Consider the following 16,687-nt stretch of genomic DNA (forward strand, 5'->3'; position numbering starts at 1 on the left):
ATGGGGACAATTTACCAAACAATTCTGAAAACCTCAGGAAGATTGTAGTTGAAAATACAATTTCAGTGACGAACGGCCCACTTATTTGTACTTGCTGAACAATTTTTTCCCCTGTAAATGTATATGACCGTACCAGCAAATAACTGAAATATAGAGAACTATAGGGTCCCAGGAGGATCTATCAGATTTACAGGCGCTAAGATTACATTCCAAACTCACCCTTCTGACACTGCAGCAGCTCTCTGTAAGCACTATGGTGTTGTTGGAGTGTCAGTCTGAGTCATATACACATTATTATAACTATAAGCTATAAAAAAACAAATGCGTATTCTCCCAGTTGGTACCATACCTATTTTATTATATGCAGAAAAACTCCACACGCTAACTGCCGTAAATTTATTTTGATGAATAAATATCTTCTATTAACACTCCTGCATCACAATCATGCCTAGTTACCGGTCATAACGGAATTAACCCTGTCAGGAACATCTAACAGACTTGCTCTCGTTCTAGTCACCATACCAATGGAATGCTACTATAAGCCCCCCCCCGGTAGGCGTTACCCTGACGAAGCAATAGCATGTGAAACGTCCGTCGGTTATGAGCGTCGGCACTGATGTTATCACTCAGTACCAGAGACTGTGGGGAGACACTGTCGCAACATTGGGCGGGTCCGCGGCATTCCGACTTTTAAATAGAGAAGTTAACAGAGAGAAGCTTCTGCATTATCTTCGCATTCTGGGTCTGAGAGCACAGGCAGAATACACTGGTCAAACGGTGGAAGGAGCCCTTGAAAAATTGTTTTGTTTTCTCTAAACGTGCTCCATTGATGGTCAGAGACCCATAACTCTGCATTTCCAACCTTAATACTTGTTTGAGCGCGAGACATATTGCCCCTGTAACTCTGCTACATGTGGTTTGTTCCAGAATAATCAGCAGGCCTAGTGACTTCCTATGAAACCTATTCATCTTGAATAGTCCCTAAAAGGTGACCATACTACTTGTAACCAGATAACCTTTGTCAACACAAAAGGAGGTTATAGTACTCACCATTGTCAGAAAATGTAACTATTTCACTCTTTATTGTGGTTAGATGAGCCTCAGTGTTTGGTTCTTCTTTCTCAGACTTAATCTCTAACGTCTCTGGTACAATCACTGGGAAACCTGCCAACAAGAAAAGGAAAATCCATCATGTAAAGCTGGGAGTGGGAACTCTTCCTGTGATATCACTATACAGAAATACTGTATACTGGTTCCTAAGGGGAGGGGATAGGTAACTGATTGTACTTGATTATTAACCCTGAGGGATGAGTGTTTTTACCTGAGTGCTGAAAACATGCTGGAGTTTATGGTGCTATCAATGTTCAAACCTCAATAACAATAATAATATTCTCAATATAACCTTAGGCAAATCATGTGTTTTGGTTTTTCACTATAACATGCAGCTTATAATTGTATCCATGCTTTAATGTTATTTTCCCCAATATTGTAGACATGTCAGTACATTTTATAAATGAAATAAAGTGAGGATATAAGGTTACTTACCACCAACAGGAAATGAATCTATTTCTCTCTTTATTGGGGTCAGATGATCCTCAGTGTTCGGTTCTCTCTCGGACTTAATCTCTAATCGCTCCGGTACAACCACTGGGAAACCTGGCAATAAGAAAAGGAAAACCCATCACGTAAAGCTGGGATTTGGGGCTGTTATTGTGATTTCACTTTCTCTGATATTGGTATAATACAATACCTGTCGTAAACAAATGTTTTACTAACCCTTCTTGCACAAATTAACTAATAGCTTTGAAGACATATTACATCTGCTAGTGGTTCTATATGAACACAAGATTAATATGTTTGGGTATTTGACTCGCATAACTGCAAAATAACCAGATATCCGTCACAGGAGACAAGGATCAAGGCACCAGATAGGAAAAAGGAGTCAAATAAAAGATATTTACTCCATCCGGAGCCAGCAGACACAGCACAGTACACAAACAGAGCTATAACTCGCCAAAACAGGGGTTATGGGGGGAATACTAGTTAACTAGGTGCTGGGCACCACTTTGGTAGGGTTAGCGAGGAGTTCCATGCACGTACAGATGAAACCGGTCCTTATGGCTCAGAATCTGCAAAAATCCGAGCATTTCGGGAACACTCCTCTGCACTGTCCATAGCCGGCTGCTGTAAAGGCCCATCGGATTAACACAGCGGGGGTCCCCGAGTTTGAATGGGACTCGCGCTGTGTGACTCCTACCGGGCTGCTTCTGTCTGTAAGAGACGCGCACTAAGAGAGAGACTGAATCAGTCACTCTCCCTGCACGCCTCTAAAAGGCAATCGGGCGGCTTTTATTTTAATAACAGTATTGTAGCAGGGGGTCTCCGGAGCTGAATCACGTTAATTTCAGGTCAGGTGTCCCCCCTGAGTCCTGAGTTACAGGCCTCGGTATGGGGTGCCGGTATCCCAGCCGGCATCACGGCCATTGTGGCCGGGAGATTTAAACCAAGTAGGGGGATACCGGCACCCCATACTGGGGCCTGAACCTTGGGAAGCAGGGGGTCCTCGAGGCTGATATTAATGCGGTTCAGCTCTGGAGACCCCCTGCTACAATACTGAGTTATCAAAATAAAATGAAAGCAGCTTCATTTCCTAAACCGCTAAGATAATGAAGGGGTTAAGCCAGAGTACCTGGTTTATATGGGGCAGAGGAGGTGGTTGAAGGGAGTAGTTGCCCAATACAATACATTGAACAACCTCCCCCCCTCCCCAACACATACAATACAGTAATGGCCAAAATCCCTATTATCCAGATCTGGATAATAGCTCATTTGGCCATTAAAAAATGAAACATAACCAAAACATTACCCAGCCCGCATATAAGTTCAAGTTGTACTTACCCCTGCTAGGATGAAGGCCGACCTCGTTCCCCTCTTCTTGGACACCGACAGTAAAATAAATAGAATCAAACTACCGGCCACTAACCCCTTAATGACCTAAGCTACGCACATGGGAGGCCTAACCACCCTCCCTGGGGAAACTACGCCCACCTCAAATAAAGCAATTGATAGCACAGTGCTACACCAAGCCCATAATATGAGCATGGTTTGCCACTATGGCAGTCAATGGGTAAGCTACAAATAAAATAAAAAAAACAAGCACTGAATAAAACGCATTACATTTTAATTATAAACAAAACAAAGTGCCAATAAACCAATTGATTGGCACAGTGGTACACTATGCCCATAATATGAGCACGTGGGCTATGACACTGAAGAATTTAAACATTGCAGGGATACTGGCACCCCATAACGGGGCCTGTAACTGGGGAAACAGGGTGTCCCCGGACCTGAAATTAATGCGATTCAGCTCCGTAGACCCCCTGCTACAATACTGAGTTATCAAAATAAAATATCGGGAACAATCCTCGTTCTGGGGTGTTTCTGGCATAGCCTCAGAGCACATTGCTAAGTCAACTTACACAACAACTCCGGGACCATCTCTGGAGCTCCAGTAGGCTCCCATTTACAATGCTTCGCTGTCTCCACAGGAAAGCCTTTAAGAAGGGATCGCAACCAATCACAGCTCAGATGCTGCATGTGGACCAATCACAGCGCGAGGGCTCGCCTGTGATGGCCAATCTGGGCTGGAGGTTTCACTGTGCAGCAAGGAGCCCACAGCATCTGATTTAAGGCAGTGGGAATTCAAACCGGCCAATAGGAACAGCGCTTACGGAGCTCATATCATGGATATCGCTTCAGTGTCTGGGGGAAACAAAGGCTCCACTCTATAGACCAACATCTCCCAAACGAGGGCCACCCATCCCTGCTCTCCTTTTGTCCTCCACACTATACCTGCCCCTTTTCGCCTAGCGAGAACCTGGTTCCCGTGGTGTGCAGGCTGGGTAACTGTATTACTAACCTAGCACACTAAGTGAAAAACCGAATGCATTTTCACAGTTACAGTACACAGGAATACATTGGCTTACACACACAGTAATACATAGCCAGATGAGCAACATAAAATGGATCTGCAGGGGTATTCCTGCAGCTGGATACAGATAGGGGCAATGGCTCGGCTTAATCTTTCATAGGCTAGCCATGTCGCCCCTGCTATCACACCTCCCCCTTTAAGTTGAGCGCTCTGGGGCGACAGCCCTACTGGGTTGAGACAGAAGATTATCAAGGCCAACTGTGGCTCTCGAGCCCTGGCTGTATTTGGGTGCTCCCTCCCCCCAAAGCAACCTTTACACAGTGGGGTGTCCGTTGCCCTGTAGGGGTTCGGGTATGTAGGGCTGAACTGTTCGCATAGACCCTACTACCGCCTGGCACCCTTGTCTGACGTAGGTGATCCTGTCATTAACCCTGACATGGATGACAGAGGGGGCGGCCTCCCAGGCATTTTCCAAATGGGCTCCATTGATGTCAGAGACCCAAAACTCTACATTTGCTCCTCTAACTCTGCTACATGTGGTTTATTCTAGAATAATCAGCAGGCCTAGAACTTCCTATGAGAGGCAATTAATCCAGGATATTCCCTAAAGGTGACCATACTACTTGTAACCAGATAACATTTGTTTACACAAAAGTATGTTATGGTTCTCACCATCGACAGCAAATGAATCTATTTCTCTCTTTATTGTGGTTAGATGAGCCTCAGGGTTTGGTTCTTCTTTCTCAGACTTAATCTCTAACCTCTCTGGTACAATCACTGGGAAACCTGCCAACAAGAAAAGGAAAATCCATCATGTAAAGCTGGGAGTGGGAACTCTTCTTGTGATATCACTATACAGAAATACTGTATACTGGTTCCTAAGGGGAGGGGGTAGATAACCGATTGTACTTTATTATTAACCCTGATGGATGAAAACATGTTGAAGTTTATGGTGCCATCAATGTTAAAACCTCAATAAACAATAGTAATATTCTCAATATAACCTTAGACAAATCACGTGTTTGTTTTCAATAGAAACGAATTGAATGATCCAGGGCAACTTCGGATTTCTTTGAAAAATGTAATCGGCACAAAAAACATATCCATATACTGGATTTTTTTAGGCAGATATCCCTGACCCAGGAGCACCAGTCCTTGCCAGTATTTTGATTTGTTTTATGTGGTGTGCAGCTTCTCTTGTTATATTTGTTTTCAATAGAACATGTAGCTCATCATTGTATCCATTCTTTAATGTTATTTTCCCCAAAATTGTAGACATTTCAGTCCATTTTTTAAACAAAACTGAATAAAGTGAGGATATAAGGTTACTTACCCCCAACAGGAAATGAATCTATTTCACTCTTTGTTGGGGTCACATGATCCTCAGTGTTCGGTTCGTTTTTCCTTGACTTCATTTCTAATCGCTCCGGTACAACCGCTGGGAAACCTGGCAATAAGAAAAGGAAAACCCATCCTGTAAAGCTGGGATTTGGGGCTGTTCTTGTAATTTCACCTTCTCTGATATTGGTATTATATAATACCCGTCGTAAAGAAATGTTTTAGGAGCCCTTCTGGCAGAAATTGATGAATAAAGTTGATGAATACATATTACATCTTGGAGAAAAGGAGTGATACAAATTCAATATTATTCAAGTCCGTGTGCCCACCCCCCTCCTTTTCTCCATTGCTTTCTTTGGGACTTCTAGATTCCCTTTTGCCCCGGAGCACCGGCAGATCGGTATTCTGTACCACTTTACAGTGTTTAAAACCAGAGACAGAACATAAAACACAGACAGAGCTCAGTGCACATCCAGTGAAACGCACTGTTTTGCAAATCTTGTTCAGCTGGTCTTAGCTGATTGGAAGGTGGCTCTTCCTATCTTGTTGAAGCTCACCCCCTCCCACATTTAAATGGTTAAAAGCTCACTCCATAGCATCTCCCACTCTCAGGGGAACTTGCTTGCTTGCAGTGTGATTGTGACAAATCTAATACAGAGTGCTTTTCCTGGTAATGTACAGGTTAATAAAAGCTTCAATCAGACTTAGAACTATGCAACTAATTTTGACAGATTTATTATAAATCATTCTTCCTGGTAATGCACAGGTTATTAAAAATTTATATTAGTGTTAGGGACCCTTGAGATGTGGTCTGCCGTGTAGTGGCTCAGGGGCTTACAACACTTTGGCCAAAATGTTCAACTAAAAGACCATTTTATTTAATAGATATCTATACATATATATTTAGGCACTGTACCATGTATAGGTTTCACTGGATGTGCACTGAGCCCTGTCTGTGTTTCATGTTCTGTCTCTGGTTTTAAATATATATCGCCATGCTCAGTAGCCCTCCTCTGTGACACATATATATATATATATACAGTGGTCAACAAATCACCAAAAAACCTACTCGCCGAACAAAAAAATCTACTCGCCACCTAGTACCACACGTGTGCTGCTTGGGCCAATAGGAGCTCGCCACGATGTTAAATCCACTCGCCCGGGGCGTGCAAATGTATAGGTTTGTTGAACACTGTATATATATATATATATATATATATATATATACAGATGTTGTACTTTACAGTGTACCTGCATTTCTCTCTTCAATTACATATTACATCTTACCTGCTAGTGGTTCTATAGGAACACAAGATTATTTTTTTGGGTGTTTGACCCACATATCTGCAAAATCTCCTTGCAGATTTCAGAGCCACCAAAATATCTACAATACTCACTTAGCAAGCATGGGTCCATGCTGGTAGTGGGCAGTGCTCCTCTGTCCATGCTGGTAGTGGGCAGTGCTCCTCTGTCCATGCTGGTAGTGGGCAGTGCTCCTCTGTCCATGCTGGTAGCGGGCAGCGCTCCTCTGTCCATGCTGGTAGCGGGCAGCACTCCTCTGTCCATGCTGGTAGCGGGCAGCGCTCCTCTGTCCATGCTGGTAGTGGGCAGTGCTCCTCTGTCCATGCTGGTAGCGGGCAGCGCTCCTCTGTCCATGCTGGTAGTGGGCAGTGCTCCTCTGAAGCTGCTGAGATAGGAGGGTCCTTGATTAATATTTGTTGTATGTCAGCTCTTTCTGAATATAAAAAAAGAAATGTAATTAGTATAATCTGGGTTTATTTGGACAAATATACAACATTTAATATAAGCTTTCAAGCCCAACATTATTAACACAAAACAACCCCAAAGGAGTCAGAGAGACAGGGACACCAAACAATCATATTCTCCGTCTTCAAACAGGAACTTAATTTCAAACACTGCAAAACACATTAATGGCTCAGGATAATATTATAACATAACAACCTAGCATAAAATCCAGAGTATAGAGAGTCAGAAATCAACAGCCATAAGAATAACACTAATGCCCCAGAATACATATATCCCCCACCTCCCCCTTGCTCCTCCCCCCTTCCCCTCCTCCCCCACCTCTCCCCTTCCCCACCTCCCCCACCTGCTCCCCCTTCCCCTCCCCCTTGCCACCCGTACTGAACACCCACCCGCCGCCTCACACACGCTCACACCCTAGCAGGACACACACCTCACATTTTCACATCACTTATGTCACCAAAATATACATTGTACTGTGGTGCCTTCACAATAAACCATTTTTATACAACATCGTATTACATTTTCTTCCATCTTTCTTTTCAACATTATTATCCAACCTTTACAACAAATAGTCCTCTATTGTTCCACGATTTATAAATAATACTACCTATTACGCATTTACATCCCGGGCAACGCCGGGTCTCTCAGCTAGTATATATATATACGCACACACTCACTCACACTTACTTTGGGCCTGTCTGTCTCCCTCACTGCCCAGCTGGTGATTGCAGGGGGGGGGTGAAGTTCCCCTCTGTGGGTGCAGGCTGGGTATAGCAGGACCTGCAGTTCCCCTCTGTGGGTGCAGGCTGGGTATAGCAGGACCTGCAGTTCCCCTCTGTGGGTGCAGGCTGGGTATAGCAGGACCTGCAGTTCCCCTATGTGGGTGCAGGCTGGGTATAGCAGGACCTGCAGTTCCCCTATGTGGGTGCAGGCTGGGTATAGCAGGACCTGCAGTTCCCCTCTGTGGGTGCAGGCTGGGTATAGCAGGACCTGCAGTTCCCCTATGTGGGTGCAGGCTGGGTATAGCAGGACCTGCAGTTCCCCTCTGTGGGTGCAGGCTGGGTATAGCAGGACCTGCAGTTCCCCTCTGTGGGTGCAGGCTGGGTGTAGCAGGACCTGCAGTTCCCCTCTGTGGGTGCAGGCTGGGTATAGCAGGACCTGCAGTTCCCCTCTGTGGGTGCAGGCAGGTATAGCAGGACCTGCAGTTCCCCTCTGTGGGTGCAGGCTGGGTATAGCAGCAGGACCTGCAGTTCCCCTCTGTGGGTGCAGGCTGGGTATAGCAGGACCTGCAGTTCCCATCTGTGGGTGCAGGCTGGGTATAGCAGAACCTGCAGTTCCCCTCTGTGGGTGCAGGCTGGGTATAGCAGCAGGACCTGCAGTTCCCCTCTGTGGGTGCAGGCTGGGTATAGCAGGACCTGCAGTTCCCCTCTGTGGGTGCAGGCTGGGTATAGCAGGACCTGCAGTTCCCCTGTGTGGGTGCAGGCTGGGTATAGCAGGACCTGCAGTTCCCCTCTGTGTCTCACACAGTAAGGGGCTAATAATCCAACATCAGTAACATGTCTCTGGTTATATCAGTCACAGACACGTTACATTCCTGACAGGACTTTCTGTGCAGAACTCATTTCCTCCCCTCCCTGCCGGCTACATCCAGGTCACAGCCCCTGTGTCCTACTGCGCATGCTCACACGCAGGGGATCATGGGAGTTGTAGTTTTTATAGACTTATACACTTTAGATTGAATGGCACATATTAGCAACACAGTAACATTTCCCAGAGACTGTGCTAGGGAGAGAGAGTTACTTCTGCATGTAGATGTGTATACTCCTCTTGGTCCTTAATATATCGCAGTAAAGCTGCTTCAGTTCCTCCCTGTTGGCCAATGCTGATATGAAGGAGGTAACCTGGATATAATATAACCCCTGAGACTGTAATAACACTAAAATACTGCACATTTATACACACTATACATCACCAAATCCTGCTAGTAATAGTACATGTTGTGCACACGGTGCATAAAGGGAAAATAATATACATATGTACAAAAGTGGTTGGTTAAGAAAAATCAACCGAAATGTCCCTTATATTGCACTCATAGAAAACATGAAATTAGCCTGGAAAAATATTGTCCAAAAGGTAACAGTGTCCCTTCATAGGCCATTCAATGGAATAGGGGGAGTGGAGTGGAAGGGCGGGGCGGGGGGGGGAGTGGAAGGGCGGGGCGGGGGGGGAGTGGAAGGGCGGGGCGGGGGGGGAGTGGAAGGGCGGGGCGGGGGGGGAGTGGAAGGGCGGGGCGGGGGGGGAGTGGAAGGGCGGGGCGGGGGGGGAGTGGAAGGGCAGGGGGGGGGAGTGGAAGGGCGGGGGGGGAGTGGAAGGGCGGGGGGGGGAGTGGAAGGGTGGGGGGGGGGGAGTGGAAGGGCGGGGGGGGGAGTGGAAGGGCGGGGGGGGGAGTGGAAGGGCGGGGGGTTAGTGGAAGGGCGGGGGGAGTGGAAGGGCCGGGGGGGAGTGGAAGGGCGGGGGGGAGTGGAAGGGTGGGGGGGGGAGTGGAAGGGTGGGGGGGGGGAGTGGAAGGGTGGGGGGGGGGAGTGGAAGGGTGGGGGGGGGAGTGGAAGGGTGGGGGGGGGAGTGGAAGGGTGGGGGGGGGAGTGGAAGGGCGGGGGGGGGAGTGGAAGGGCGGGGGGGGGAGTGGAAGGGCGGGGGGGGGAGTGGAAGGGCGGGGGGGGAGTGGAAGGGCGGGGGGGGAGTGGAAGGGCAGGGGGGGAGTGGAAGGGCAGGGGGGGGAGTGGAAGGGCCGGGGGGATTGGAAGGCCGGGGGGGGGTAGAAGGGCGGGGGGGGGAGTGGAAGGTCGGGGGGGGAGTGGAAGGTCGGGGGGGGAGTGGAAGGACGGGGGGGAGTGGAAGGGTGGGGGGGGAGTGGAAGGGTGGGGGGGGAGTGGAAGGGCGGGGGGGAGTGGAAGGGCGGGGGCGGCTGGAGTGGAAGGGCGGGGGGGGCAGGAGTGGAAGGGCGGGGGGCTGGAGTGGAAGGGCGGTGGGGCGGGAGTGGAAGGGCGGGGGGCGGGAGTGGAAGGGCGGGGGGGGGGAGTGGAAGGGCAGGGGGGGGAGTGGAAGGGCAGAGGGGGAGGAAGGGCAGGGGGGAGGAAGGGCAGGGGGGAGTGGAAGGGCGGGGGGGGTGGAAGGGCGGGGGGAGCGGAAGGGCGGAGGGGGCAAAGGGCGGGCAGGGAGGGGGGGCAAATGGCAGGGAGGGGAGGGGGGGCAAAGGGCAGGGAGGGGAGGGGGGGCAAAGGGCAGGGAGGGGTGGGGGGGGCAAAGGGCAGGGAGGGGAGGGGGGGCAAAGGGCAGGGAGGGGTGGGGGGGGCAAAGGGCAGGGAGGGGTGGGGGGGGCAAAGGGCAGGGAGGGGGGGGGGAAAAGGGCAGGGAGGGGTGGGGGGGGGGCAAAGGGCAGGGAGGGGTGGGGGGGGCAAAGGGTAGGGAGGGGCGGGGGGGGCAAAGGGTAGGGAGGGGCGGGGAGAACAAAGGGCAGGGAGGGGCGGTGGGGCAAAGGGCAGGGAGGGCGGGGGGGCAAAGGGCAGGGAGGGGCAGGGGGCAAAGGGCAGGGAGGGGCGGGGGGCAAAGGGCAGGGAGGGGCGGGGGGCAAAGGGCAGGGAGGGGCGGGTGGAGGGGCGGAGGGGCGGGAGGGAGGGGAGGGAGGGAGGGGAAGGGAGGGGAAGGAAGGGAGGGAGGGGAAGGAAGAGAGGGAGGTGAGGGCGCGAGGTGGGGGGGAGGGAGGGAGGGGAGGGCAAAGGGGAAGGAGGGGAGGGCAAAGGGGAGGGCGGGGAGGGCAAAGGGGAGGGAGGGGATGGCAAAGGGGAGGGGAGGGCAAAGGGGAGGGAGGGGAGGGCAAAGGGCAGGAGGGCAAAGGGCAGGAGGGCAAAGGGCAGGGAGTGCGGGAGGGCAAAGGGCAGGGAGGGACGGGAGGGCAAAGGGCAGGGAGGGGCGGGAGGGCAAAGGGCAGGGAGGGGCGGGAGGGCAAAGGGCAGGGAGGGGCAGGGAGGGGGGCGGAAGGGCAAAGGGCAGGGAGGGGGGCAAAGGGCAGGGGGAGGGGGGCAAAGGGCAGGGGGAGGGGGGCAGGGGGCAAGGGCAGGGGGGCAGGGGGCAAAGGCAGGGGGAGGGAGGGCAGGGGGCAAAGGGCAGGGGGAGGGGGGCAAAGGGCAGGGGGAGGGGGGCAGGGGGCAAGGGCAGGGGGGCAGGGGGCAAAGGCAGGGGGAGGGAGGGCAGGGGGCAAAGGCAGGGGGAGGGCAGGGGGCAAAGGGCAGGGGGGCAAAGGGCAGGCTTGGGGGCGGGGAGACAAAGGGCAGGGGGAGGGGGGACAAAGGGCAGGGGGAGGGGGGACAAAGGGCAAGGGGAGGGGGGACAAAGGGCAGGGGGCAAAGGGCAGGGGAAGGGAGGGCAGGAAAAGGGAGGGCAGGGGCAAAGGGCAGGGAGGGCAGGGGGCAAAGGGCAGGGGGGGCAAAGGGCAGGGGGAGGGGGGCAAATGGCAGGGGGAGGGGGGGCAAAGGGCAGGGGGAGGGAGGGCAGGGGGCAAAGGGAAGGGGGAGGGGGGGCAAAGGGCAGGGAGGGGCAAAGGGCAGGGGGAGGGAGGGCATGGGGCAAAGGGCAGGAGGAGGGGGGGCAAAGGGCAGGGGGGGGCAAAGGGCAGGGGGAGGGGGGGAAAGGGCAGGGGGGGCAAAGGGCAGGGGGAGGGAGGGCAGGGTGGGGGAGTCAGGGACGCGTTAAATAACCCATTCCCCTGCGTTTCGTCACCTTGCACACGGCCGCGCCCCTCCTCCTCCGGCTCGTGCTCCTCAGCGGAGAGGTTGAGACGTTCCGGTGAGGAGGTGCTGTGCCGTGCATGGGAGAGGCGGAGAGAGCCGGAGGAGCGCTCTCAGGGATGGGGAATTGGGGGAGCAGCCTATGTGAGGGGAGAGCCGCAGAGAGCGTGCTCTGTGTGTATTTCCGCAAGCACTGGGGAAGGGAGCGGTGTGTGAGGGAGGAGAGCGCCGGGTGAGTGAGGAGAGCGCCTGTTCTGTGTGTCCCGCGGCGGCATGCGGAGTGGTGTGAGGGGGTTGGGTGTGTGATCGGCCTGTTCGGTATGGGCCGCGGCGTTGGCCGGAGTGGTGAGGGGGATGGGGGTTAACGTCGTGTTTGATGTCCGGCATTGGTGATGGCGGTGTGGGGTAAGTGCGTGGGGGCGTAGTGTTGCCAGGGGGGTGGTGGTGAGCGGGCTGTTTGTGAGGTACCGCGGAGTAGTGGCAGGGGTGGTGGTGTTAGGGTTGTGTTTCTGCAGTGTGGCGGCGGAGTTGTGGGGTAAGTGTGCTCATAGAGGGTGTTGTTGAGGGGGGGGATCGTGCTCGTTTTAGAGGACACGCGGTGGAAAGTGCCGCGTGGGGTAAGGGCGTAGCAAAGGGGCCGTAGTGGTGATAGGGGGTGGTTCTGTTTTTGCAGGGCAGTGCCGGGAAGGGCGGAGGGGTGAGAGGGTGGGTGGTCAAGGGCGGCCAGCCGTTGAGGAGGGCCAGAGGGGTGATAGTGGGGGGGGGGGAGTGTTGTACTTACTTTTGCTGTCCTGGTGAGCGTCTCGTCAGCGTCTCCAGGGGTGTGTGTGTGTGTGTGTGTGTGTGTGTTCTGGATGCAATCCACAGGGTAGGCTCCCAAATCTCACAGTATGAGGAAGCTCTCTGGTGAGAGTCTGAAGCAGTGTGAGCACAGGGTAGTCTCCCAAATCTCACAGTATGAGGAAGCCCTGGGGTGTGAGCAGTCCACACTGGTAAGAGTCTGAAGCGGTGTGAGTAGACCGGCCAATGAGAGCCGTGGGGGGGGGGCGGGCCATGGGGGGGGCGAGACACCGGCCAATGAGAGCTTTGGGAGGGTGGGCGGACCGGCAAACCACTCAAATGGTCTCCAGACACTCTCAAACAAGATTTTGAATTATATAGATATAGATAAGGTCAAACAAAAGAAGTAAAAAATGTGATATGTGACTGTGATATTAAGAAAAATGATGGGGGGATGGGGGGGTCGGAGTGGCTGGTCGGAACGAGATGGCCCACAATTGACCCAGTATGAAGAAAGATGGTACCCCTTAAGAGTTAATTATATCTGGGAACAAACCACAATATCAAGACATTATTGCCTTTTTCATGCTCTGTGTCAGAACCTCAGAGGTGAAACAAACCATCTGATTTCCTATGGACTCTCCAGGTCTCTTTACTCATAATTTCAATTCTAATTATTCCATTTGTTTTGCTACATCGCAAAGTGTATACGCGGTCCAGACATAGTTACATAGTAGGTGAGGTTGAAAAAAAGACGTAGGTCCATCAAGTTCAACCTATGCTAAATTAAGACAACAGATACTTTATCCTATATCTATACTTATTTATTGATCCAGAGGAAGGCAAACAAAAAAACCCCATTAAGGGGAAAAATTAATTCCTTCCTGACTCCTAGAATTGGCAATCGGATTAATCCCTGGATCAACATCCTTCCCATGTATACTTATTTGGTATATCCCTGTATACCTTTCCCATCTAAAAAGATGTCCAACCTTTTTTTGAACAAATCTATTGTATCTGCCATCACAGTCTCCATGGGTAATGAATTCCACATTTTAACTGCCCTTACTGTAAAGAACCCTTTCCTTTGTTGCTGGTGAAATCTCCTTTCCACCAACCTTAAGGGATGGCCCGAGTCCTTTGTACTGCCCGTGGGATGAATAGTTCTTCTGAAAGCTCCTTGTATTGTCCCCGAATATATTTGTATATAGTTATCATATCCCCTCTTAGACTCTCTCTAGTTCCATAATGTCTTTTCTTAGGATTGGTGCCCAAAATTGTACTCCATATTCAAGGTGTGGTCTTACTAGTGCTTTGTAAAGGGGCATAATTATGTTTACTTCCCTTCCATCCATTGCCCGTTTGATGCAAGATAAGATCTTGTTTGCCTTTGCAGCTACTGCCTGGCATTGGGCACTATTGCTAAGCCTGCAGTCTACATTTCGTAGTAATCACGGAATCATACACATTACACATATTTAATGTGATGTTATAACTGTCTATCATAGGCATGTCATTCATTTAATGGATCTATGATTATAATGAATTCATTAATTCTCTACACCCATGTTTTGGATCTTACTAACGAATGATTGGTGATGTCATACAGTATGTGGGCGCTATATCAACTCAGCGTCTGACTTGTGTTCTATACTCCTTGAGAAAAAAATATACACGTATTGCTTCGGGACAATGCAAGTACTATGAAAAGGCCTAAATATGACCGGTATGACACATGAATTCTGCTTCATCCATTGTCTACAATTGGTGCTCCATGATAGCATATTTTCAGATAAATCTATTGCAGACTTAATAGCAAAGTGCCGCCATATTGCTACGTATTTCAATCACTCGCAAGTAGCTTGGACGAAGCTGAAGGAAATACAAAACAAGCTTTCGCTTCCACAGCACAAGCTGGTACAAGATGCATCAACCAGGTGAAATTCTACATATCATATGCTGCCGAGGATTTTTGAACAAAAGCAGCTATCACGTTATACTCATCAGATCACAACACACCGAGCCTGACTGCTGACAATTTTAAGCTGATTGAAAATGTACTTCTATTATTGGAACAATTTGTCACCGTCACAGTCGAAGCCAGTGCAGACGCAGCGCTTATAACTATGGTGATTCCAAATGTTGCTGCTTTAGAGCGTTCTCTGCCAAACCAAAACCAACGGCACAGACACCATGCAAACAACGGCACAGACACCATGCAAACAACGGCACAGACACCATGCAAACAACGGCACAGACACCATGCAAACAACGGCACAGACACCATGCAAACTGAACGTTTTGGATCCATGTTACAAACTTACTGTGAGGATCTGCCATCCTGGCGGCTGGAACCCACCACGCCAGCTTACCCCCTCAACCTCTGCAGGTGCTCAGGATGCATGCTCAGGATGCATGTTACTCCGACGGTTCCTCTGCGCGGGTCCCGCCTCCGGCCTCTGCTCTGACGTCGCCGACGTGCGGCACACCCGATCGACCAGACTCCCCTCAAGATCCGCCCCCTCTAATGACGGACTTGCGCAGTGCGCGAGTGACGCGCGTTCTTTCCCGTCGTCGGTGACCCGTGCGGGGCAAGTCCCTCTAGGACCCGCCCTTAGACTTTGTTCCGTCGACGGGCATGCGCGGTGCGCGAGTGGCTCGCGATCAACTCGCCACCTCCTGACGTTGGCGACGCGCATGGGAAGCTCCAGCCCCAAACCTAATCGGGCTGCACAATAGGGCGCACCTACGCGACCCAGCAGCCTATCCGCTTCTCCCCCATAGTTCCACCCTGGCTTCCCATTGGAGGGAAGCCCTTTATATACCAGGATTGCTCAGCTTCTGATTGCTGAGCATAACCTTATGTGACGCTGTGCCTCGCTGCAGTCCAAACTTACCTTGCTGTATTCTGCCTTGTGCCTTGCTTCCAGCCTGCCTTGTGCCTTGCTACCATCTTGCTTTGTGCCTTGCTCCTCTGTCTTGACCTTCTACTGCCAGACCCTGATTTGTTCATCGGACCCCGCATCACTCCTCTCCTGACCCGGCTTACGTATGACCATCCTCCACTCTCCAATCCTGACCTTGGCTATATACCCCAATGATCCGCTACTCTCCAGTCCAGACTCGGCAAGTATAGCGATTACTCTACCTTCTGTACTCCTGACTCGGCTTGCAAGACTATTCTACACTCTAGGCGCGCCCTTGCGGTTGTGGGTTTGCGTTTGTACAATTCCCTACCTCAGCCTCGCGGTCGCCCCTAGTTTGTGCTGAGCTACGCGTTACACTTACATTCTTGAAACCCAATGTACGTGTTCTGGCTAAAACTTGGATAATTGAACAAATTAAAATTCTGTCTCCAATATGTGCAACTAATGCAACAACAGAAGAAAAACAACAAGAACCAACAGAAGATAACACTGATCACGTCTAAATGAAAGATGTGTGGGCTTGCTTAAATGACATTTCTGTGGAAAATGAAAGCCAACAAGAAGATGTTACAACTGCGGATGATAATACGTCTTATTCAAAAGAAGAGAGGCAATTTGAACATTTTATTAAATGTCCCAACATCCCTCAAAGAAAATCCTTTAACATGGTGGGCAAAAAATGCCACTATCTTTTCAGAGTTGACAAAATTGGCAAGACTTTACCCGTTGGCACCTCCAAGCAGCGTGCCCAGTGAGAGGTCAGCGAGGCAGGAATCATATACGAAGAGTGGAGGAATAAACTCCTTCTGCGAAATGCTGAAAAACTTTTGTTTCTTCATCATAATCTCCCACGCTTGAATTTTAATTATTAGCATTGTAATTGCAGTAAAATATTTTTACATTTGCAAAAAAGTTAAAAGCTGCTACTGGTAGTTAAGTCACCGCTGCCACCAGTTTTATTATAAGCTTGTCACGGTAACTTATGACAGGGTATAATAATACACCAAATAACTGGGTTGAACTGAACACGACTTAGATATAATAAAGTGAATTTATTCCTTACAGGTGAACACAGTAGATAGTACAAATAACAGACAAGAAGATAACACTTACTTAGGGATTGGAATGAAGTAATCAGGAAACAGGATTAGCAATTCGAC

General features: G+C 50.6%; 1 protein-coding gene across 4 annotated transcripts in view; it reads right to left on the bottom strand.

Moving 5' to 3' along the window:
• The window catches only part of LOC142472708 (uncharacterized), a 201,745-nt gene that overhangs the window by 30,622 nt on the left and 154,436 nt on the right, over window positions 1–16,687 (bottom strand). The window contains exons 1-6 of one of the 4 annotated variants that reach the window (XM_075579835.1): window positions 7,724–8,078; window positions 6,667–7,004; window positions 5,265–5,378; window positions 4,604–4,717; window positions 1,546–1,656; window positions 1,051–1,164 (exon numbers count right to left, since the gene is read on the bottom strand). The exons of the other annotated variants lie outside the window; for them this stretch is intronic. Coding sequence (XP_075435950.1) covers window positions 1,051–1,164; window positions 1,546–1,656; window positions 4,604–4,717; window positions 5,265–5,378; window positions 6,667–6,925 — 712 coding nt within the window. The 5' untranslated portion in view covers window positions 6,926–7,004; window positions 7,724–8,078. Of the gene's footprint in view, window positions 1–1,050; window positions 1,165–1,545; window positions 1,657–4,603; window positions 4,718–5,264; window positions 5,379–6,666; window positions 7,005–7,723; window positions 8,079–16,687 lie in introns of those variants that run through there. 4 annotated transcript variants of the gene reach the window in all.

This window comes from Ascaphus truei, chromosome 22 (genome assembly GCF_040206685.1).
Source record: "Ascaphus truei isolate aAscTru1 chromosome 22, aAscTru1.hap1, whole genome shotgun sequence".
NCBI lineage: Eukaryota > Metazoa > Chordata > Amphibia > Anura > Ascaphidae > Ascaphus > Ascaphus truei.